This window comes from Scaptodrosophila lebanonensis, unplaced genomic scaffold, assembly GCF_003285725.1.
Source record: "Scaptodrosophila lebanonensis strain 11010-0011.00,11010-0021.00 unplaced genomic scaffold, SlebRS2 tig00000001-arrow-pilon, whole genome shotgun sequence".
Classification (NCBI taxonomy): Eukaryota; Metazoa; Arthropoda; class Insecta; order Diptera; family Drosophilidae; genus Scaptodrosophila; species Scaptodrosophila lebanonensis.
In genome coordinates, this window is record NW_022060529.1 from 21387340 (window position 1) to 21413929 (window position 26590).

Genomic DNA, 26590 nt, shown 5'->3' on the forward strand with positions numbered 1-26590 from the left:
GTGAAGGAAGTGGCGCCAATTGACGCAGAAGCCGTAGCAGTTATCGCTGGCCCCAAGTCTATCGGAAGTGGAGAGTGCTCGTCACCGTGGTGTCGATAATGAAGCAGCACGCATGGCGATATCTCATCACTGGCCACAACTTGGGACCAGCGTTTGCAACACGTCCGAGGCACGCGTCTCTGTTCAGCTCCCATAGCCATAGCCGCTAATTGAACTAAATTCGCTTTTAATTTCACACTTTCTCAGCCGCATTTCATTTGCCCTTTACCAAATGTTGGCAACTTAGCGTTTAATTTTTAAAGTTTCTGAGCCAGTTGGCAAACATGTTAAGTGATTTCAGTGAAACGTTGCCGCACATACTGATAAGAACTCACGCTGAAAATTTTAACGAGCGCTTCAGTGAATTGCCGAGCGCCACATGACGTATCTACTCAATAAAATGACAGTAGCGCTTGCTTAAATAAAATATTCAATTACACACTGTATTTTATTTGTGCTTTTAATACTTTAAAACACTTTTTAAAAGGAATCATTTAAATTAAATCACTAAGGGACTATGCTATCTTTCTTCTGCTGCAAATCACAAAATCGTTGTTAGCATTACGTCGAATCTAATAACTAAATGACATCCCGTAAAATGGTTGTTTTTAAGCGCTTTTCACTGTACTAGTGATGGTTTAGCAAGCATTTTGTCGATTATACCCTTAATAAAAGTACTATAACACAAGTCTGATGTTTGAACTTTTTAAATAAAAATTACAAAGCTTCTCCATTGCTAGTTAATAATTATCAAATTATAATTTTGAATTTCTATAAAAATGTTATTTAAAAATTAATCTTTCAGTTGCATTAAAAATTTCGATCTTTTAGTAATATTTGCAATTTGGTTACAAGCAAATTATATTTTATTCAAAAACTTTTGTTTTGTATTGTATAATTATCGTACGCAGCTTTTCCAAATTTTGATTAAATAAAGGACGATGCGTTAAAATAATAATTTATGCATATGATCAACAGAAAAAAATTATTGCGAAAATTTTTTTCTTTTCTTTTTGGTTTCTTGAGATGAATAAAATGGAATTCAGCTCAGTTTTCCTCTCATACCAAGTAGGTGCTTACGAACTTTGAGTTGGATACAATAATAAAAATTTCTTCACTAAAGAAATTCTGCTTTAAGAAGTGTGTCACAGCTTTTAGGGGAATCTAGTCTTCGGCGTACTGAGAAATCAATGGTTCTCAGTTTCATTTTGTTTTTTCTGCAATTCCAACGAAGTCAGGGTTGTCAACTACTTTGTTTTTCAGCATGTTGCTCGCAAACATTGTAGTTTCTAAATACGCTTTACTTATTAGTGACATATTTAAGGAACAACTTACTGAAGCAACAGAGGTAAGTGCTAATAATGTCGGTGTCCAAGCTATATTTAGCCTATAGATGACGCATGACAACCCTCTTAGTTGCCGCCAATGATAAGCAGTCATGTTCCTATGAGTGTATTTTCCATACGCACACTTTTGTGTATGCTATATAGTATATACATGCTTGTACATATCTACTGGAATGTACGTGTGGGTGACGACAATGCGATAATTAAAGTTGCTTATCAAACGCACGGCACTGAGGCGAAACCATTATAGCACTATTTTCATGGAGAGAGCTCAGTTTTGCGTGCCTTGGAAGAGGGATAAAGCCAATTGTGGAAATTGATGGCCACGCACAAATATTAATTGATACGATTCGCAACGTAATGGAATTACCTGATCCACTGAAATTGAATTAAAAATACTAGCATCATGAAAATGAGTTTCTTTTGTGAAATTGAAACAGCAGTGGTTATTTCTATCATAACCTGTGACCCACATGGTGTATTAGTTTCCTTTTTTTTTTTGGTTCCAACAAGCATATCTGCACAAAAAATAATGTTTATGGTATTTGTGCTCTCGATATTGATAATCTGCTGTTAGCAAACACAACTTTTGCATAACAATATAAATAGCAATGCAGTCGCAAAATAGACTTCTTTAGTAAATGTGTGTTGTGCGAATTACGTACAAATAATAAGCAACTTATTTATATTTATTGATTTTCTGCCACATGCTTAAATAAAGTTGCATGTTTGATATTTTTGAACTATTAGTATTATATAAAAGTTCTATTAATAAATAATATATAAACCAGTATTCTTTCTTATATAGTAACTAACGTGGCTTACCCTGGCGTTGGAGTCTATCACCAAAAATGCAATTTAACTCCACAAGCGTATATCCTATATTTAAGACAAATTTTTCTGTTCAAATAAAAAAATAGTTTAAAAACAAATCCAATAAATCACAATTAATTACTAGACTTTTGAGCACAAATGTTATAAAAATTGACAAAAATAATAAAAACAAGTGGAAAAGCTAAAGTCGGGTGCTCCGACCTTTAAATACTCTGGACCTACATATGTGAATTATAATAAAATATTATATGGTGGTGGAATGGGAGCAGGGAGGAAAATTTAGAAATACACTTTTTACTCATGTGGTAAAATTATACGAACAAAACTTTGGATAATCCCCTATAGGGGGGGAATGGGGGCGTGCATCAAACAAATAAAATAAACTCAACGCAAAATTTTTTTTGTAGCTTTTATAATATCAGAGATCTAGACGGACAGACGGACATGACTGCCACGCCACAGGAGATAATTACCCGACAACATCATATTTTCAAATCAAAATGAAATCGCAATTGAAAAGCAATTAGAAATAATTCAATTATAGATTCTGTTGGAAAATAAGTTAGTTAAAGGTAAATCATTTTGACAAGTTATAGCAGCATAGGCTTTGAACAAAATTTAAATGAACAGCTTTATAAAAATGAACTGAAAAATACACAAAATAACTTCAGACACATATTTTGACAAATGGTTCCATTTTGTGAATTATGTTATCAGTGGCGACCAAATCGTATTCTCATAATGGTAACAATATCCTCAATAGTATGAATAATATGTTTTTGAGTTTTTAATTCGTGTTTTTGAATTATTTTTGCTTGCTATCGCAGAGTTTCTGGTAGAGTTTCTAGTGTAAAGTATTGCGAAAATGTGCACTTTGTGATTTTATCTCTAACTGACTCAAACAGACATGCCTCGTAATCTGATTTATCCTTCAACTGCACAGATGGTGTTTTTCAATAGTGAAATATAATTACGGCCAAAATGTTCTTGGCAACTGAAAGCGCAATGTCAGGCCTGCATCTGTACTGAAACACACATTCGATTGTTGTGGGATACATTTGATGGAGTTGCTGCATTGCCTCCGGCTTCGAAAGAACACATCTTGCATAATTAGGCGAGGGAAGACAATAGAGTGCCGAAATATGCCAGAGCCATCCATATGAGCTTTTGTGCGTGGCATACAATGGCGTTATGAGAACGAAAGCACGCTACACTGACATGCAAATCATTTGGCTTTTGTTTTCGTTTAAAAACGGGCATTGTGAGCCATTCAGTCACAGTCAAAGCTAGAGATACCTTAAAATCAGACTTGGTTCGTCTATTGTTGGCCATTGTTCGAATTTGTAGGCTGCATTTGCACAGTACAGTACAGCTGCAGGCTAATAACATGAAAGCCAAAATATTGAGCCATGCCAATGCAAAGACCATGAGCTTGTTTACTTGGCTGCAGGACAGTGGTATTTTGTGGCATTGGAATCCAGAAGTTACAAACAATGCGCAACTGTGCTGCGTAGCTCTACTTTGCGTATTTTCTTTGCAATTATTTATGATGTTCATATTACGTATACCACATGCTGGCAGCCATTATTATTGATCTGTACACCACATATACCACAAATACGAGTATGCATGATTTATAAGACATAAGTTAACCCTTTTGGGACCAGCGACACTTCAACAAGACGGCAGAATTTATTTTTTAATTCAAATGTAAGTATAACTCATTTTTGACCCCATTTACTATTTATTTACATTTACTATATATTAAATGATAAATTACTTGCAGAAATGTGAAATCAATTAGGGCAAATAATTAGTATTTATTTTTCCTTTGCAAAATTTAGTTTCCCTTTGGCCTTTTCAAAACTTGTAGATCACAAACATAATTGCATATTTATTTGAATTTGATTTTGGGTTAGTTTTAATATTAAATAAATTCCATTGAATGTCCTTGCATTTATAGTTAAATTTGATAAATAATGTTTGGCAGGTATCAATGTCTAAAGCATTTATTCATATATTTATTTATTCTTGCACTGCAGCTTATAAGCATTTATTTTATGCCAAGTCAATTGTTTCGTTAAATATATTAGTGTTTTTAGATAGTACCGTTTTAGATAGTACCGTTTTAGATAGTACCGTTTATACAAATATTTAAATGTTTTTCGCTCTTTACTTTAAAACATTAACCGTCCTACTTTAACTTTGTTGAGCAAAACTAGAGTCATAGTTTAGGCTAAGCTTTTTAGCATTAATCAATCAATCATAAGGTGGCGTAGGGCATGCACATTTTCCACAGTCTGCGTCCTTGATGGGATTTTAGTTCACCTTGAAGGCAGTAATCCGAAAAAAAGCCTTTTCAACTTCTCTGGGTTAGAAAAAAGACTTTGTTGACTTTTAGATGATTGATGATGGTCAGAAAATGTTGGTTGGCTGGTTAGCCATAATCAAAAAATATTGACAATGAATAAAATATCACTTAGATAGATAATTGTTGTTAAATACGAGAATACACTGACATCGCAATTAGGTCAATTTTTATTATATCTAAAATAAATGTAAATAGGCAAAGAAAAAATGTAATGAAGTGTAAAGCCTTTCCCTGTAATTGAGCATTTACAAATAAATTAAAATCGTGCAATAAATTATTTGAATTGTGTTTTGTAATTACTTTAAGTTTTTGACGCGATGTGTTTGCTTAGTAAAATATTTCAATTTTTGTCGAAATAGTGTTACATCAAGGGTTAATAATAGAACACAATTACTGGCAACTATGTATATATAAGAAATAAATATAAGTATGTACTCTTATAATGGGAATAAAAACAAATACGAGTATGCGATGAAAATGAATTAGCCCGCATGCATGCTATTCGTAGTTCGGTCGTATCTTCGTTTATTATTGGGTTATATGTCCGTCGTTGCTAAGCACATTCAATTACAAATTGCCACATTTTGTGTTGCCACAACGTCGAGTCTAATTTCCGAAACTGATTACTGCATAAAACCCACACACATTGATGTACACCCACTGCGGTCCTTGGGCAGTGCACTTGGTTTTCGATTCGTTACTCAGCCGTTTTGAATGTATATTACAGAAGTACATACATATGTTTGTCAATACTATATGTATGTATGTATAGGCGTATGAGTCTGTGTGTGCTCGTGCAAAATAATTGTGTTTGCCTCCTTGACACTGAAGCACGAAAATCACGAATTGCCAACCTAGCAGCAAATGCAATAAAAGCAGTTGTGCGCTCAAATGAAAATCGTGCCATTTCAATTTGTTTAGTTTTCGCTCAGCTCTGGCTGAGTGAAGTGTGTGGCAACAATTTTGGGCCCTTCGTTGGCCAGCCCACAATGCAACTAGAAAGTCCAAGTACGGGTAATTGATGTAAAGTGAACTTTCAATAAGCAATTGCCAAGCTGCCTGCTTAGTTGTTGCTTTCACATTCGCTTTCGCTTCTGCCTTTGCTTCCACTCGGGAGCAGGAGTGGTGCACTTAATCAGTGCTGGCAGCTTGACAGCAGAAAATTTGTTGCCATTTGGCTCAATTTTCAAGTATTCGTACAGCTCAATTGGCAGTACCATTGCATTGCATTGCATTGCATTGCATTCAGGTTGCAAGTACAGACGCGTGCTGTGCGCTCTCATATTTGCACTCCCGGTTGGGGTACACTCAATTAGTGCTGTTTATTTCTAGGTAATTTCCAAGTTGGCTGCCATTACACACAGCAAATACAAATGGCACACCAATCAAATCCACAAAAACATCAATACCAATCACTACAACTGTAAGTAACTACACACATCCTTCCATGAAAGATTGTACAATACTATATAGTACAATTTGCAGTCACAAGCTCCATGAACTCTGCGGGTTATACAAGTATACTATTTTCAATTTTACTTGACTTTATCCATATCCCTAGCATTTTTTATAAGTCCTCTGCAGCACTATTCATGGCTTCAGTTCGTTGTTGCACACATACTCTACACACACACACACACACACACACACACACACTCACACATGCACCCAGAGTGCGCACATACATACATACGTGTATCTGTGTGTGTCTTGCTTGGCAGTTAGCTGCAGTCACTTTGTTATCGTTCGGTTTTTCCCGCAACGCCGTGGCAAGTGTTGGAATATTTGTACCCTTCCGCACAGTCTTTTTTCTACCATTCAACATTCAAGTTGTGTGTGTGTGTGACCGCCTCCCCCACATGATGATGCTCCTTCTGGGTTACCGTAATGTTGCAAAATTGTATATGCTCCCATTTGAGGGTTTGTAACGAAAAAGGTAAATACATTCATTCATTTTGTGTCTCCTGAATGCTTGGGTGTGGGCTTCTGTTCCCTTTAAGGCCGGGGGGGTGTGTGGGTGTGTATGTGACATATTGTGCGTGCACGTGTCAGTGCGGTAGTGCCTCAGGGGATAGCTTTCTTCCAGGAGAATGGATGGCTTTGACTGCTGAATGTCTACTATATGTGTGTGCTGGCCGTGTTGTTGTTGTTTAACCAAAATTTGTAAATGTTAGCTGGAAACTTGGCTTGCGTGCTTGTAATTTTCTTTGTATTTGTAGCAACATATCTTTGGTTTACCCACATTGACTGTGTTTGTGGCAAAACTTTTATAAATACACACACACATACACTCGAACTTCACTCGGTGTGGTTGCAATAGCTGCAAGCTGTCAAGTTCGGTAGAATTGCTAATGCTATTGGGTAAGTTACGATGCAGATACATATATACACGTACATAGATACATATGTTTGTGTAATGGCATTGGTATTTCAATTACAAAGGCCAATTTAACTTACTTGTGCACTTGCCAAGCTAACTGAAATTGACATTGATGTTTTGGGAATATTGCTGCACTAATTGCTTATAAGCTTTTCAATCATGGTTGGTCTAACGTTTAATCAAACGAGCTTAGGGAAATACATACCAATCGCAATGAAAAAAGAAATTTCACAAATTCTCACAAAATTTCAAAGTTTCATAAAATACTTATACTAGTATGATTTAACTTTTTCACAAGTTGCCAAAAATCGTTAGCAGACGTCTTATTCAATCTAAGTGTATCTTCTTCTCGTGCCGTTTGTGTTTTTTAAAGTCAACAAATACGTTTTTATAATCCCCATCGAGTTATATATTTGTATAATAAAGCGTAATCATTTGTGAATGAAATAAGTGAGCTTATTATAAATTTAAATTTATTTTTTTATCACTTTATTTTTAATTTTTTAAATGACTGGTATTGTCTCGTTAAGTCACAAAAAAATCTAAGCCTATTCTATACTGTACAACCTATTCCAATAAACCTTTAGATAAAAGTGTACTTTTACGAAAAGTATGAAAGCAACAATCTGCAATCTGCAATCTGAAATTTCTTTGCACACGCTCTTCCGGAACTTGTTGTTCGGATTCAGGAGCCTTCTGCAATTCAGCAGCACACACTTACGAGCTAAGTATGCATTATTATGAATTATTAATATCTAGTATTTAAATTAAAATTTAATATTTAAAAATTTGTTGTTCATATTTTATAAATTTGAATCAAATACTGAACCGTCTGCACTATTCATAAGAGTCGGCTATTTGTTTCTTTTAACATGCCCTAACATACTTGTAGACGCATGCGAGTCAGCAAGTTTGATAAGTTTGTAAAAAGATTTTAGTTTGCAAATTTGCTTGTGACAAACTTTTTGGCGTATGCACATTTAATTTGTCTAATGCAGTTACATACGTATGTATAGTATGAAGAATACATAAGACTGGTATGCCAAAAAGTATGCCAAGATACGAAAAGCACTCACACGCTCTAGTTACGCAACAAAACAGCAACAACTTAACGTTGTTGAAAAAGTTACTTACAAGCTATTTAGTCGTTGCTAATGCGACCAAAGCCGCCTCTCATTGAGGCAACAACGTGCTGCACATTAGTTTGAGCAGAATCTTACAAAAGCTCACACAAACAAAAATAACAGCGGGAAGAGCCGCAGCCAGATTGAGGCTTAAATGCTAAATATGTGTTCTTTAAGTTCATTACGAGTAGTAGACTTCTAACTGCTTGGCACTTGGAGCCTAGATGACAGTTTTTCCGCCCACACAGCACAACATCAAATGCAAATTAAAATACGTAATTAAATATTTTCACAATGAGGCAAGCACCGCAAATAGTTATGCCCTACAAAGTGGAACAGAAAGCAGCTGTTTGTGCCATTTGTTTATCCTCGCCGTAAAACCAAGCAAGATAAGCTCCAGTACTCCCCCTCTCGCCACTCTCGCCCCACCCATTCCTCATCAGTGTACACCCAGAGCTGCTGTTCCCACTCATTAACATGGCGATGACGGTGCGTCTGTCGTGAAAAGTGTCAGCGTGATTTAATGAGCACCGACAAATGGCTAAGATAGGCGCACTCAACGCTTTTGCTACCCAAAACTTTCTTCAGAATAAACCAAGATTATTGTTGTTGCTATTTTGTGTTGATTCTACAGATGCCTGGAAAAGGATGAATGCCTAACTAGAGCTGTCATACTATGGCGCAACTAAACTTTTACTTGTTGTACGAATATTTTAAAATTTTCCTGGTTGACAACTCAAAAAGGCCAACGAAAAATTTAAAGGGCTTCCTATTTATTATTAAACATATTATACTTCAAAATTGTATATCTATTTAACAAGAAGTTTTTGGAAGAGAACAAGCTAAAGCAAAGCATTATATTTAACCAATAAATGCACTAGGATTTAAATTGCTTTCTAAGTAAGGCACTTCTTTTTTTAAGCCATATGAGCACAAAACATCTGTAAGGTCAAAACATTGTCTGCTATTCTAATCTAAAAACAAAATTGGTCTTTAATTTGAGGTTGCCAAAAATTAGCCTTTACCACCTGTTTCGATTTATTTAATTATCATGACCACCTTGAAAAGTTAGACGGTTTACCTGCAAAAAGTTTTGCCTGTCTGACGATTTGTGTGTTAAACTAGCACTTAAAATTGTGAACTCTATTAATTATATTCCAATTTTGATTTCAGCTGAGGTGAAACTATATTTAACTGAATAGCAAATCATACACATGGAAAATGTGGATTGATTCACAAACCCTTCTCTAATTTTGCCAACTAGTGCGAATTCAGTTATACCCCCAGTTTTGCTCTTGAGGTATATTTTTATCGTATAGACATTTTATTCGACTTACCTCCCAGATGAGTCGAAAGTCTTGCTGCTCCACACGCAACAGCTCACAGGTTGTCTTTGTCACGACTGTGCTGTCACGTGGCAAGTCGTGAAGTATTGATTCACCAAATGTGGCTCCCACGCCGAGATTGCACAAAGTTACGGCTGTCTGAAAGAGGCAAAAGGACGATTTTAGAAGGATGATGCCTGTAATGTTTTATACGTTTTATTGTGGATGGGTCCCCTGTTGTTGTTGGTATTTTTGTGGCTGTCTATGTGTGCTGTGTGTTTACTTTAGTGCTGTTCGTGCCGCAATCACAATTAGTTGAAATTGTTAAATGTGAGTCAAATTTGTTTCAACGTCTTCGTGCCATTGGCAGCAGTTTGACAATTTGTGCAAACATTTGCACAACCACTGTAATTGCTTTATTGCATTGCCAATTCTCAGCTCAATTCTGGTCCTTGCGGTTTACTTCCACAACTACTGTAAACATTTGCCCTTCGAAAAACCCAAACACGCAGAGAAAATTGATGGGTGGCCCCGGAAATGCAGACTATTTCGATATGCTGGTTGGAACTGTCATGGCCCACAAGGGGCCTTGTGTTGCTTAACCGCAACTTTGAATTGCCATTTTCAATTAACACTGCAGCTCAGTTTCCCTCTGTGTTGTTTTGGTGCGATTCGGGTGAGTCTTTGCTTTTGCTTTTGCCTTTGTTGATGCTCGTCTGCGCTTTCCCACAACACAATTTCTTTGCACTGTCATATGCCAACCGTAGTCACTCCCTATAGTTGTTTTGTGCAATAAGCTGCGCTTGTAATTGGCTTAACAAGACTTACACACAACCGCAGAAATTGTAAAACTCGCATTTGTTGACAGCGTGCAAGTTTTCTTTGCGGCCAACTCGTATATGGCCATCAACATCAACCACAAGAGCAGCATCAGCAACGGGAACCGCGGCGACAATAACAGCGACAACCACTTAAGAGAGCAGCCATAAAATATAATTTAATTAATGTTCACCATGTAATTGTAATTACAATCGCTATTGCTATTAATGTTAATTTTGTTTCTCTCTTGTTTGTGGTCAAGTGTTTGTAGCCGCTTTGAACTTCACACCTGTTTCGAAATACAATTTAGTTTGTTGATTCATTATGGGTTTGTTTGCCTTTCTTGTTTAAAAAAAAAATAATGAAAGCATAAAATTTAGAATTTTAATTTCCTGCAAACAACATCAACTCTCAGTTGGGCACGCGGTTATTGTGTAAATATTTACCAAAATACTTAAAAATTGCTCCGAGCGTTTGCTACAAAGTCCACACAAACATACTATACATACAAGTATATAGTATGTACAAAGCGATTGAACAACACAAATAAGTATAAATAAGAATATTTATTTTCTTTGATATTCTCGCCCACCAATAAAAAGCAATTGAAATTACCCATAGTCATATTGCAAGTTATTGCAGAATTCTATTTGTAAAAAATATTTGAAGAACTTTAAACAGCATTCGCAGAGGAAAGAGTTGAAGCTTCTGTTTTATATGTTTTTCTAGCTGGTTATCAAAACGTTCAGTCAACCAAGACACATGTCAGAAAAACCACTTAAAGACATAAGAAATGTCGCTAAAACCAATAGAAGAATACATTTATTAAACAACTTTTTATTTTGTTTACCAAGTATAAAGTCGGTATTAGCAAATAATTGCCTATTTATTTTACAATTAGCTTAAAACATTTCTGAATTCTACATCATTATTTTGCGCTTTAGTCTTTAAAATTGGCTTTAGGAATTATTGTTCCGTATCTACTTGCAAAAAAGTGTGTCAAGTGCAGATGAAATTATAAGAAAATGAAGCCGATTCGTAGAGACGCGAATAGACTAAAAATCTATTAGAGATGAAATAATTGTGAAATAATTGTGTTGGATTATTTTTATTTTGTAATTAACTAGTTCCTCTAAATATGTAATTCAGTGTATTTCAAATTTGATGATGTTCATTTAAAAGTGAAGTTGCTTGTTCTTTTGATAGATGGTTTATGAGCTGATTTATTATTGTTAAAGCAATACTGGTGTGTAAGCCTTTAAAGGCATAGTCGTGAATTAATCATTTTAATGAATAACTCAACAATACCAGGTACAGATATGCTTACTTTTATAACTGTATGTATACTAGTATATGCAAATAAACGTATGTGTAACTATGTACATATACGATATTCATTCATGATTAAACGTACTTGTTGCAAAAACACAATGCCAAGCGGTTTTTACCTTTGCATAATGTCGCGTTGATTGTTCCACATTATATGACGTACATCCGCGACGGAATAACATTTTGGCACACGAACGCGGTAGGCCGGCGGTTATGAATTATGCAAAATGTGTGGCAATAGTTTAAATGAATGTGAAGCAAAAACATGTAAATTTTGTATTCATATTTGTTATGGCGATGCAAATGCACGTACAAGATAGATTGACGTGTTTGTTATTGTTGACGTTTTAGTTATTTTTTGGCTTAGTTAACAACAGAAACGAAACGTGCGCACTACTTTGGGCGGCCGAATAAAGCAAACTCATTAGCAACACACAAACAAATTTAGAAATCGCATATGTTTTTTTTTTTTTAATTTATTATATCTAATGGGCACATTCATATTTTTATGAACATATTTGCTTGTTAGCCTAACACAAAATACTGCTGATTTGAATATATATGTATATATAGTACGATTTTCTTTAAGGCGGCCACTTAACAATGACTCGACTTTTACTTTGTTGGCGACCGCACGGCACTGAGTCGCAAGCCACACTGGCTGAAGTTGTTGTCGCGTTGCAGCCACAGACGCATTCACAGCTCCCACAGCAGCAGAAACAACAACAGCAACAACAATAGCAACAATGCCTTTGCGTTAAATTAGCGACAGCATGCGCTTTGAATTTGTGGCGACACAACCACCCAGCAGTCTATGTACATATATTATACAAGTACAGTGTTCGTGTATGTACAAGTATGTGTATGCACCTTTGTGTCCGTTAACTCTGTTTGGAGTTGCTGAAGTGTGGCCGCAGCAACATCAACAGCAACAACAATCAGAAATTGCAACAACACATGCAACGCGACACTCTGCTGCCTAACTTGTAGGTTGTTGGTTGGCTGGTTGTCGTGCCTAGAAGTCATGTCGAAAATTGGAGCGCTAGACAGCGATCAATCAAGCGTATACTTACTTGTACATACACACATACATGCATAAGTAACTATAATCAATAACTCACACAGCATGCAACAAGATGAGGTAATCTTTTAATGAGCCCAGGTAGTGCCTTCAAATGTGAGGATCTGCAGTAAATGTGCGCACTGCAAAAAGGTGTTGCATTTCTACAGCTTTTACTGCTTTCAAAACTTTCACTGACGTACAGATTCGAGAGTGGTAACCAATGCCAAATGTTTGTAATTAATACAGCAGATACCTCGCCCACATTGTCTTACGCCAAAATGTTAGTTTTTATGAATATGAACACAGACGTCATCATCATCATCGTCGGCAGCAAAAAGTGCAATTGCTGACATGTAAGAGGGCTCGATGACAAGTTTTTGCCTTTGCAACAAAAATGAACCGAAATGTACTTCAACCAACAGTTCGATATTGACCTTATATAGACGCTAGCAATGATTTCTAATTTGTTGAGCAAGCAAGATTAGGCACGACCCACTCTGCGAAAATGTGAATCACTTGCAGCCTAAGTTGAGGCGAGAAAAGAAATATACCATTTTGTATTTCCTGTGACTCGTCTCGACTGGACTCTAAATCAGTTACCACCAACAATACTTTTACATGACATTTAAGAAATATTAGGGGAATAGGTTTAAAACAGGCTGCTTCCTGCATTTAGCCCCATCACGTTTCTTTAATTATTTTCTTCTAGACAGTTTCAAATGCATGAGAAAACCGCCGGAATCTAGCTTAGACTTGCTAACTTGACTTGCTTTGGCCATTACAATGTTTGACTAGATGAAATGCCTCATTGGACTTAGGGCTATTTGGATTTAGCATGCTTGGGTCTCTTTATTTTATTATTTTAGTAGGGTAAAGGAATAGGCTTTACCTGGTACCTAAGTGAGTAGTAGACAAGCATGCATGATAAGCATTCCAGATATTTTATAATCAGTGAACCCTAACATTCCAATTAATTTGTTTTTCTCTGTTTGGTGACAATTTTGAAAATCAGGAAAACTACCTAGTAAAATATATGGAAATTGGACAATATAAACCTTCTTTTGAAGTATTAGATACTGTTTTTCTAATTCAAAGGATTTCATTTAAGAATCTTAGCATAAAATTATATTTCAAAAAGCTATAAATAGAAAACAGGGATGGAATCATTGTTATATATTGGGCAGATTATTGAAGACTGGGGGAATATAAATACCTTAAAACAACTTCATATCAGATGCACAACTCAACAATTTGACAGCCAATATTATATCTTTCATAATTAAAAAAAAAAACAAAACTATGAAACAGTGATGCTATTTATTACTATTGCGTTTTCAACTGGACCTTATAGAACAGCCTATCAGTATAATTTAATCAGTTCGTGAATATGAGTAAAAATGACTAAATAATATTGTGTTGCTATTTAAAAAAAGTGCCCCCCACAAATATTGATTCAATCATATTTTATGGTGAAAAAATAATTTAAAATAAAATACAATTACATGTGCGGGATAAAACAATCAAGAAACTGATCAATCATGAATACGTATGTATATGTACGCATATGAAATAAATGTCATCATTTCATTTTCAAGTTTTGCTTGCTTAATTCCTTTACTTGATTTTATTTCATTTTATTTAGAGACGCGTAGACGAACTGAATTTAAGAAATTAGGTTTGTAAGAAACAAGAGCTGCAACTTTAATTTCCCGATTTCTTATTTACTTGTTTTGTTTTTAAACATAGTAAATAAATAACATTTTCAAGGTCGTATATAGTTCAGACTATAAATACTAGAATCGCAGTTTTTATCATCCGGCCCACGCACTTCGTATACAGATGTTCATATCCCAAAAGCGTAAAACTGAGAGTCATTGTTGTTGTTGCTTTTGTCCACTGTTTTCAACTCGTGGCCATCCAAAAGTTGTTTGAAAAAACCGTATACGCCCATACGAACACTCCCCCTTCGGGGCTAGACCTTGCACGGTGGAGGTACAAGCTGCTAAATAAACCTCATTTCGAACACTGTACGGTTCTCTGCATTTCACTGAGTTCCTGACCACATGGTGCATATTCCGGCAACGCGGCTGTGAAGTTGGTCCTGGTCGCATAATTGTTATACCCTTGCGAAACTTGGGTATGCTAAAATACTGATGTTGAGCGTGTCTAATGTACATAGAAAGGCCTTTTGGATTTGATAAGTTATCTCCATATCTGTTGTAACATTATTATCATTCATTAATATATTATTAGGAAATAACTTCTTATTGGACGCTTTTAATTAATGATTATTGGCTCGGATTTCGAGCGAGGAAGCGTCTCAAGTATTTTCAGAAATATTGCGAATTATAAGTACTTAGCATCACATTAATTGGGAGCAAAATTTAAGCATTATAAAGTGAATTCTAACTATATACTTTTTTTAAGAAAAAACACCCGATACAAGTATATTCGCAAGCAAGACCAGGTGAGAGGCTGTGGGAACTAGCTCTCCTGTAAATGCGAAATGATAGCTTTGTCTTTACAGGGTATTCTATTCTCGAACATGCCCGGCCCTACCATTCCTTTTTGTTCTGTTTGCCACGTCCGCCATTCAGTCCAGAGAAAATAGAAGTCTGAACAAGTGTGTGTGTGTACAAGTATGTGGGTGTGTGTGTTTACGTATACTTGTATAAAGATGCTGTAATTATGGGATGCTTTCCAGTTTCCCACATTAATTAATATTTTCATAGTTTTTTGATGCTGTCAGTGCATAATGTAGTTGCATACGATTTAAAATAAAATTAAATGTTTCTTTTTAAATAATATAGAAGAAGTTAACTGGAGTGCAGTGGTTGAACGCGTATTACATTTGCTCACGATAATTGGAATTGTATGAAATAAAGGGGTGCCTTTAGCGTACGATTATGACTCTTGCCTTCCTTCTAATATCTATAACTAAATAAAATGTAGTAGGAAAGTAAATTTTTGCCTTCACTACTTGATTACTAATTATGTCTGCTATGATGCTTTGAGTTATGTTTTCAGTGTTAAGGTTGAACGAACCTGTCTTATTCATATTTCGTGTATTGTTTAAGTTCATTTGGTGCTTTTGTTGTGCCAACGTGTGCTTTATGAGCTCAACCATTATTTGTACCATGCAAACATTCGCGGTATGCCAGCGACCTGTAATTAATTTTGCATTGCTTCATGCCTGCGCCGGCTCTGGGTAGGTAAGTGAATGTAAAACATTGAGTCAAAACTACAGACGTTGTGTCGCTTCGAGATCGGAAAAGTCAATGACTGGGCACAATGAGTAAGCAGTTAGTAGCGGTTCATGTGCCCTGCTGTATTTGTCAGAAAGCTCAGCACGCGAATAGTTATAGCATTGGCAACAACAAACACCAACATATTTGCATAAAAGCATTCAAGTAATTTGGCAAAAGAAAACAATCACAAGGTCAAACAAATAAATAAATTCATTGCATTCTTATTAAAAGTCATCCAATTGGAATTGCAATAACAATGGAAAATACTACTATGTACATGTTTACAGCTAAAAACAAGAGAGAACGCTACAGTCGAGCAAGCCCGACAGTGTAATACCCTGTACCCAGGTAAACTTCCGTCACTGAGTTATATGCGCCCATAGCAGCAGCAAAAAGAGGAAGAAGAAGAGCGAACTTGTTGCTGCAGTTTGTGGGGGTTGTACTGGCGAAAATTTGTTTTGCTAATAACTTTTCTTAAAATTGACCGAATTGAATAAAATTTTGAACAACAATAGACAATTATATATAAATTATGTGTGCAAAGTTTGGTTGAGGTAGCATTTGAAATGTGGACGCTATTCACGAAATTCTGTAGCGGGGGAAGGGGGGGAAAATTAAAAAAAAAACATAAACTCGTCCTTACTCGGACCTAGGAGAATCTGGATGCCAACTTTGGTTATTCTAGCTTTTATAGTTTCTGAGATCCTCGCGTTCATCCAGACGGACAGACGGACGGACAGACGGACGGACAGACGGACGGACAGACGGACGGACATGTCTAGATCGATTTCTCTCGTCATGCTGATTCAGAATATATATACTTTATGGGGTCGGAGATGCTTCCTTCTGCATGTTACATACTTTGCACAAACCTAATATACCCTTTTTACCCTACGGGTACAGGGTATAAATAGTTTATTTCATGTTATTTGCATATTCCATTATATATTTTTCAGAGAAATGCACATTTTTCTCAATATTTTAGCTCATTAAAATGTTTACAGTTGGAAGTGCATGCCAACTATTTTTTGTTTTTATATTTGGAAAATATCGGTAATTTGCAAACACACATTTCCTCCCATTAATTTGAGGTCAATGAGTTAACATTATTCATTTCACAACATATTGCCTTTAAACATACATTTAAAACAAAGTATTTTGGCTTTTGTTTTCTTTTCTATTTTTCCAATTATATATAAAATGGTGTATGTATATAACTGTGATTATGAAGGGTTACTGCATATTTCGTTCATGAAAAACTCAATGCTGCCTACTTTACATGAGGTGTCATTATTTTTAATGAGTTGCTGGTGTTATGCACCGTTAGAAAAACTGCTTCTTGGTTAGAATTTTCCACGCCTTCGGATAGAAGTATTTAAAGTGTAATTACATGGCAAAATTGTACTTCACGTGCATGTTCTTGTGGCATTATTTTAAAAACTTTGCCTCTCAACAAAGGGAGCGTGGACTTAATTGCTTCATTTTTAAGGAAAGACCAATGTATTACAACAAATTTTATGAAGAAGTTTCGTGCGTACACATATGTACAAGTATGTATGTACGTATGTGTACTGTTATTACAGTCATTTTAAAAGTTCAGGCTGAACCGCTAAAAGAGGCAAGAGTATTATACGTTTAATGCTTTAATGTAGCTCAAAGCTTCTGAACGTTGCTGAGAGGCATATAAGAGTAAAAGATACACGCATTTACATATGTATGGAAGCATTTACATACATACTCATACATACATTTGAATATATGCCCTTCAGCCAAACATCAGGCTTTTAGCTTCGATTGCTTTGAAAAAAAATATATATATATAGTATATGGACAAAAATGTGTCACAGGAACTTGTGGCATCTAAATGTTTGTCGTTTAAAAATAACCAAATACTAAAAATAGTTTTGCATATACATGTGCATGATTTCCTCTTCACAAAGGAGAAAAGAAACGATTACTCGCAGAAAATCATTCCATCAACATTTTAAATAACAAAAATTGTTGAAGCGTGAATCTAAATCCAGATATATTTAAATCGAGAATTTTCGATGCATTTGGCCAAAAGTTTGCAGCATTCACAAAATACTTTAGATGGCATGAGTAGGACAAGGTTAAAATGTAAAAATCTGTTCAATTAAATCAAATATTTAACAAATTCCATTTACTTTTCTTAATGTTGATAAATTATTTGACAAATTCTGACTGAAACTGGAAATAAATGAAGCAGTTGTTCTTGACGAGGGAGTATTTAAATAGTATTTGCAAAAATTCATCAATTTGCATATGCAATATATTATTAACAATGATGATAGAGTTATGAAAACATCAGAAACTGCGTAGCTCGGAGACTTCAAAACATAGTACGTAAATACTTAGTAAATCAAAAGTTAAACACGCTCTACTCGTAGATAAATACCACCTACGGTGCCCATTACAAACGACTTAGGGTCATAGGTCAAAGGAATGTCTGTCTTCTCACAGACCGAGAACTTAAAATTTTGTATCAAACGGGCTAGTCCAATACGAGCCTGCATTTGGCCAAAACGCAGGCCAACGCAGTTTCTAGGGCCATCACCGAATGGCAGCCATTCCACAGAATCACGAGCAGCTACTTGCTCGGGCGAAAAGCGATCAGGATCGAATTGGTCGGGATTTGGATAGAGATCAGGATCGCGATGCATGGCACAAGCTGGTATGATAACGGAGGTTCCTTTCTCAATCACATATTTGGGATTGCCCGGCACCACATAATCGTTTAGAGCCTTACGATCAAGCTCAGGCACGATCGTATAAAGACGTAATGTTTCTGTGTAATAAAGTAATGGAAGTTATAGAAATATTTTCAATCAACCTGTTGTGCCTAACCCACCTGATATGACCTGATCCAAATACCGTAAGTCCTTCACACATTCATAGGTCAGTTTATGATCATGCTGGGCCAAAACATCCGCTGTTTCACTTCGTAGCCTATCCTGGATGTCTATATGCTGGGCCAGCTCATATAAGGCATAGCTCATTGTCGATGAAGAGGTCTCAAAGCCGGCCAAATAAAAAACAAAGACTTGGGCTGCCAACTCGCCCATGTTCAGGCCCTCAATGACTTCTCCGTTCTCCAGCGTTACGGTGCCCTTCTGCTTTAACTCGATCAGCATATCCATAAAGTCTTTCCGTTTGATATTATTCTTCTCCCTATACAAAACAGTTTCTGCGACAAGCCTCATAAAGAATTCATGCACATCTTGGGGAATGGCGCGCATGCGCAAACGACGTGCGAGCGCAGGAAAGCTGAACTGGAAAGCGGTTATAGCCGGACCATGGCGCGTCTCCGTGAATGCCTTTTGTCCCATTTTGCGGAAATCCGTTTCTGGGGTGCGCAATGTGTTGCATTCAATGCCGAAGGCGCAGGTGCCGATCACGTCGGTGGTAAAACGGGCCATTAGCTCCTTGATTTCTATGATGGCGCCTCCTGGCTTAAGGGGTACCTCTTCTGTCATTACATTGACAAACTCCTCAGCAATTTTGATGACCGTTGGAAACATAAATTTCATTTTTCCCGAAGTGAATGTGGGAGATAACTTATGTCGCATCTCCTTCCAACGCTTTCCGTCCAGATTGAAAAGATGTTGGGTCAGCGGATCGTCGCGTTCATTGTGGAATTGGCCGCGATCGGTAAAGTTAGAGAAATCTTTGATCAATATGTTCTTAGCTAACTTTGTATCCATTATGTAGGCAGATGGCTTGTGCAGAAAGTAAAAACCCACAAAGGGGTGTCCACTCTTCCGGTATTTGTTGTAGAACTCGTAATGGATACTGTGGACTGTGCGCTTTGTGCGAAAACCAATCAGATTTCCGAAAATTATATGCGGCTCGTCATAGGGTATGCCACGATATTTCCAATAGTTTATGTTGCGATGTAATAAATAAACGATAAGCGTTAGCACCGCGATTAGTGGATAGAGTAGGAAAAACATTTTGAGTGTAGCACAGCTGTCTACAACCGAATCGAACTCACTGAGCTCGCTTACAGCCGGCATTCGTATTTTATTCTCAGCAATGCCTACAGAACCAGTTAATAACAATAAGCTACTCGTACTTGATAACAAGTAAGCATGATGAAGCAGAAAACAATTCGAGTGTTCACTCTACTGACCAAATGAGTGATAAGAGCGTACTGCCTCAAATGAGTAGCTAACATCAGCAGTTCCAATTTTTGAGAGCGAACAAATTTGTCAATATTTATTTGAATTCCCGCTCGGTCATGCTGGCAGGCAGAATACTATAACTGTGTCGATGGCTACATAGTCTCTCGTTTTTAAAGTTCTATAGCGCAGAAAATCTCTTATACTACTCTTATATCGGCAAGCAGAGTTGTCAGATTAGCTATTTTTTATTATAACAGACATAGGAATGGTAGAGAAATGTATGTCATACATAGAAGGTCTGACACGCACCCTTTAAAGTATATATAATAATTAATTAAATTTATTGTTTTTAGGGAGTGCGTTCAAGGTATATAAGAGTACCGCTCGTTCAATTCTAGCGTATTCAATTCTCGTTTTCTGCATAAGTTCTCCGAAACTAGAAGCAGATAGAGGTTTTTCATAAAGTTTTCAAAAAACATGAATATCTCCAGTTAGGGGAAAAACTCTTTTTTTTATATATTTTATAGCTAATTATACACCTTTCTAACAACCACATACTGGCCAAAAGAACAATCGTTGTTACAGATATGTTTTTTTGTAGCTTATCGGTCAAGGATAAATAATTTACCAAGAGCTGGTTGGCTTGATATGGCCAGCAGAGGACCAGCTAGTTGTAGATTAGCACAACATGTAATTATACAAGTATGGGTTTTGTGCCCACTTCTCAGTCCAGCCATATTTAATAGCTGTGTAATGGCTTTCTAACAACCATGCTCTTACTGGCTAAAGTAGCTTTGGCTTAATATTGCACGCATAAACGGCGAATGTGTTGCTTGTTGTTGCCTCTCTTCCCCGGTTCTTTTCCGTGTTTTATTTGTAACGACTTAAAAAAACTGTGCGATTTTTAATCTTTCGTTTTTTTCTGTATTTTTCAACCACATTGCTGGCCCGACCATTGAAGGTGGGGGCATAAGCTTCTTATGGTGTCCAGCCTGTGGCTTTGTTGTGAGTTCTTCGAAAGTGGCCAGTAATGGCTCTTCTCTTTCCTGTGGTGGAAAGTTTTTAAATGGCACACTAAGTGCTGATGGCGTTCTTAAACCAACACCTATTAGTGTGCTTAGAACTTTGCTATTCCACTAATATAAAGTGAAACAAAATATGATTTATTTTTATGGAAGGACTGAAGCGAAAGAACTTTTGATTTCCAAAAATAATTGTTTCCACTTAATTATTTCCTTAATCGAATGATTGACATTTATTTCTTCGTCGTACATAGTTATCTGACTACCGTGCAGTAATTATTTTATTTTCTGTCAGCCGATGTGCATGCCATACGGCACTCTCATCTCTGCATTCGTTTATTATTTATTATTGCTACATTATCTGCATGAAGTGCACTTTCAATTTCCACATTAAATGTGTTTTCAGCAAATTGTACGCCAATCAAGGAGATGAGTGTGGCAACATATTATTATCACAACTCTCGTGCCATTTGCAAAGTGAAAAGTGTTAAGTGTGCTTAACGCTGACAATCGCTGTACACTTCATAAATACTTATATACTTCTATACTTATATACTTCTCAGGAGGACAATATCCCAAATGTCTACTGCAGATTTAAATGTTAAAGTCCTTTCGCTACTGGACCTTGAGTTGCCACAATGATCGCCTGGTTGGTTGCATGTGCTTCCTAAATATTGCGACACTGTTTATATCCACAGTTGACTGGGCCAAGACATGTGCATTTGAATTTGTCTGGCGCACACAGGAAACTTGGCCAAGACGAGAGTGCACGAAATGCGAGTATTTTGTTGTCGTTGTTGTTGCTGTTCTTGGTAGCATGAATGCATGTGCATGCATTAAGTTCGCATGCTGGAGAAAAACAGTTGCAAAATAAAAGAAGGGAAGCAGTCTCGTCCGCACCTACCCGCTAAATAAAAATGCAAATCTTAATGTAACTTAAGCAGGAACAATTGCTGGTAAAGCCCAGCAGGTACCTTGTACGTGTATGTGGGTGCGAGCTTTACGGGCTTCCCAAAAACAAAGAAATTGGAACAGAAAGAAAACCTGCAGATAGTATGTAAAGCGGAATGCCGAAGTTCACATCTATCTGAGTGCACTTTAATTATTCATCTATTTCGAGTACATAGTACAGTTCTATAATATATGTATAGTTGTATATTTATTTCACATCGAAAGCTTCTGTGTGTATTTAGAACTGAGCAGCAAATACATACTTGAATTGGTTTGAATTCCGAGAAGTTGCTTATTGTTAGTGTATGGGATTCTTTCAAAATAACATCTGTGATTTCAAAACAATTAAAGTAAAATAAAAACTTCAACTAGTGTAGCACAATTAAAATTGTATTTATATTTCGAATAGACTACAATTTCGATATGTGTAACGTATCATAAGTTAGTTAGCATACAAAATATTCAAAAAAATTTATGTTTTACAAATTTTATTTATTTTATTTCAGATCAAAAATTAAATATTAAATTTGAAAAATCGAGGTAAGAATGATAGACCAAATAAAATGACTTTATTTGCTTTTACAGACGGAAGAACAAACGCCGCAGTGGAAAAGATTTAGTGTATGAAAGTATTCTTTGAAGTTAATATTCTGTGTGAAGTTCTATATATATATCAGTTATATATCATTCTAGACAATTGGATACAACAACGCATTCGGAGTATGAAAAAACACAGCTGTTTGCCTGATTTATCTTTCGTGTCCCTTTTTCTTGCTACTTATTATTGGAAAAACTTTGAAATTGAATAATACTTATATTAATATTCAAAAATTATAGCACTGCAGTTTTTAAAAAATCGAATTGCTAGAGTAGAAACTTTAAAATATATAGGCTTTCTAGTAGAAGCCAAATGAAATGCGCACCAAGATATCATGTTTATAGTTAGTAATAGCGATAATAAGAAATGTTAAAAATGTTTTATAAACATGTAATGTAAACCAAAACTGCAGAAACCGTAACAAAAGGATAGGGTCTTGTTGAGGGGCATATACTTATATGTATGAGTATGTACCTTAAAGACAAGAAACGTGTCGCATTGTTTTTTGTGTTGCTGCTGGCTTGTTTTATTTTCCTTTTCTTGAATGCGCTGCCGGCTTCTGTATGATGATGATGTACATATAGTAGAAGGTGATGGTGATGGTGACGGTGACGGTGACGTTGGTTTCGTGCATCTTGAGTTACGCGCACGGTGGCACCTCTTTTCTCGTTGTTGACTTTGTTGTCTCAGCATGCAAACAAACAAACAAAGTAGTAGCAGCAGCAGCAGCAGCAGCAACAACAAAGGCAGCGTAACTATTCACGTCAGTCAAAAGAAGATGATGGCCAAGCTGAGCGGCATGCATAATTATAGAAGCGCTTGAAGCGCAGAATGGCAGCGGTTGTCTTAGGCAGTTCTCATTAGCAGAAGGCTATGGAAGATATGTCAGTGCAATGCCCGCATAGCCCGCTTTGGTCGGCTCTATGTCAACAGTCAGCCCCACAGCTAATTGTTTGACTGATCTGAGCTGAGGTGTTGCCGGCTGTTGCTGTTGTGGCTGCCACCGCTGCTCTTGCCTTTCAAATGCAAATATCTGACAAGCCGAGCTGGGACAGAAAGGGGTCTTTCGAGCTGACTTCCTCAAGGTGTGTGCGAGCGTTTGTCTCGCATAAATTAGTTTGTTTGTGTAATGCCAGGCATCTGAAGTATACAAGTAAGCAGCATTTGCGCAGCAACCTAGAATTAACTTTAACAAATTTGTCTTAAGGTAGTGTGCATTTCCTGTGCACCGTTTGAGTCTGTCTGTTGACAAAATACGAGAAAACGAGATGGCGAAACACAATGCCACACCGACGCACGTTTTAAAAAGCAAATTATGTAAATTTCAAATGTGATGCTGCAGACTCAAAGCCAAATCACAATCACAATAAGAAATCCGCAAAAGGTTCAGTCAGGCAGCAGCAGAAAAGAAATCAGCTGGATTACCCATTGGGAGGCCAAGACACGCACACACAATTGACAATCCTAAGACGCTTTGGAGCGACCCTTTGGAGGGAAGGCATACACATATTTATATATACGAACATTAAAGTTAAGGGCACGGCCGCCAATGCCTTTTATATCAATACGATGGCACACACCCATACACTCACACACCGTACATACTTGTGTGGTATAAGAAGGCGACTGCAGTTGGCAGAGACGACAAAGCGAGTCAAGCAATTGTAGTCCAAATTGGATGGTGTTTCGGTTTCGTTTGTGGGGGTTAAGCGAGCCCAACAACAACTACAGCAACAACAATAATCACATGTCTGTTGTACTTTGTGGTACGAATATTTGGGCCGCTTGCATGCGCCATTCAACCAAATGGAATTAAGTTTTCCTTCCTTCCGCTTGCCATTGCAGCGTCATCATCAACACACACTCGGTAGCACACGTAATTGTCTGTATATACATATGTAGTATATAGTATACACAACAACCTCCAAACATATGTATATACGTATGTAAGGATGTGCGTCACAATGGCTATAATGCAAATGTTTAATTTATAATAAGCCGCACGTGGACGCAATGCCTATTCACATTACTGTCCTCGCACAATTTTCTTACATGAAATGAGTTTCGCATTTCACAGAAGAGTATTCAGAAGCCAGAACACCCACATCCACACACAAATAATGTGAAATTCGTCCTCACCACACAGAAAACTGAGGGAATGGGGACATTTTTGAGCAGGCTTATGTGCTTCTAATTAAGTGTAACAAACATCTCATTTGATTTAAATATAATTGAGAAAAGTAGTTAAGGTACTCTAAAAAAGCAGAAGTTATTTTTAAAAATAGTTGATGACACATTAATTGTACTTCAATTTGGGCTTCATTAAAATTAATGTTCTAGTTTGAATATATCAAAACAGAATTGAAATCAAAAAGTTGTTTTGCATTTCAATTTAACGTGTCTTTCTTAAATATTTCGAAATTACTGTCAATTTATGATGGCATGTTTATCTCATTAAAAATGTTGAGGCATAGGAACCAAAAAATCATAAATAAATAAAATGCAGTCATTAATTTACATTGGATTTTTATTTTCAATTGATGGATATTTTGTTTGAAAATGTTCAAATCAATCAATTTCAACAATCGAAAGCTTTTCCCTCGGAGCGAGTAAAATATATTTAAGATGCCTGATTGAATTGTTTTATGCTAATGGGTTACTTTTTTATTTCTGAGTTAATAGTTGTGTAGTGGTAAGAAGCGTAGTGTTGGTGTCTGCCGTTACTGTCAACCAGTTTATCTTTTTTGGGGCGAGTGCTTGATTGGCTGTGAAGAGGCTCAGAAGAGTCCCTAATATATATGTTTATACATATTTTTATATCCTATATCATTTATTATATAAAGTTTTTTACAAAGTCAACTAACTAACTAAGAACTAATATTCAGAATCTGGTTGAAATGGTCAAAGAAATTATATCATTCCCAACTTTATAACTGGATTAACATTGGCATTATAAATCATTTACTCATATATAGTATGTAGATAAGCTTAGGGAATTTTATTTTAAGAAATCACGATTTAAATAGGCACGATCAGGGCACGGACAATTTTTAATTGAAATATTTTTGAAGTTATGAAGGATATTAAAATAACAATGGTTTTCGGAAAATTGATACTCAACTCTTTTACTACTTTTTGATGCTTTATTCTTTGCGTAGCAAACACTGTGATTAACTTTTTGTGGTCCTTGAAAGGGTATGGTCCCAGCAGCCTGCCTCCCAAATTGTCAGGCAATTTTCCGAAGCGTCGCAGCTGCTGCCGACTTGTTGCCGCCTGACAAGTTCATTGGATGCGTAACGGTGGAGAAATACTGATTGAATTTCTTCTGTGACATATTTGATGTTGTGATTGTTTGACAATTCGACAGACAGACAATGGGGGATATGGCGGTTGATGGTGGTTGTCTGGCATTGAATATGCACACAGTTTCTCGATATTGATTTGGCGCTGCCGATGCGTGTTGATAAAGGGCGTGTCGAACGAAATACATGAATAAACATACATATATACAAGTACTTGCATAAATAAACGTATGGGGTGTAGTGAATATATTTATGAACCGTCTCCTTTTATATAGTAGTATGTTTGTTCTATTGACTGTTTAACTGCTGGCCATCAAACAGGCAGAGTTGCATGCATATGAATCTAATGGCGTATTAACGGGGTGCAGATCCACAAAATAACGTATACATATTCAGGAATAATCTGCGAGGGACTGATGAATAGCAGAGAATGCACACAATGCTGCAAGCAGGCGGGCCACAGTCACAGCTGTCGCATTTCCACCATTCGAAACTGACTGACATGACATACTTGGGCATGCATACTGTGGATATGAATACACACATACATACCTATGAGTACATATGTGTATAGTTCAGGGTCAATATGTCAGCGCCTGCAGCTTTTGTAGGCATTTGACAAACAAATGATGAACAACCAAGAGACAGAGTGCACCAATTGCTGACAGCAGCATTGACTGCTCTGATGATGATGATG

General features: G+C 36.5%; 2 protein-coding genes across 3 annotated transcripts in view; both read right to left on the minus strand.

The window, feature by feature from the left end:
* LOC115634645 (rap guanine nucleotide exchange factor 4) overlaps positions 1–26590 on the minus strand; it is a 61068-nt gene that overhangs the window by 11587 nt on the left and 22891 nt on the right. For both annotated transcript variants that reach the window (XM_030532502.1, XM_030532503.1), the window contains one exon: positions 9432–9578. In XM_030532502.1, coding sequence (XP_030388362.1) covers positions 9432–9578 — 147 coding nt within the window. The remainder of the gene's footprint in view (positions 1–9431; positions 9579–26590) is intronic.
* On the minus strand, positions 17888–19883 carry LOC115634646 (cytochrome P450 6a2). Its single transcript, XM_030532504.1, has 2 exons — positions 18748–19883; positions 17888–18684 (listed from the first exon to the last, which is right to left on the minus strand). The coding sequence occupies exons 1-2, from the start codon at positions 19847–19849 to the stop codon at positions 18266–18268; spliced, it is 1521 nt and encodes a 506-aa protein (XP_030388364.1). The 5' UTR covers positions 19850–19883; the 3' UTR covers positions 17888–18265.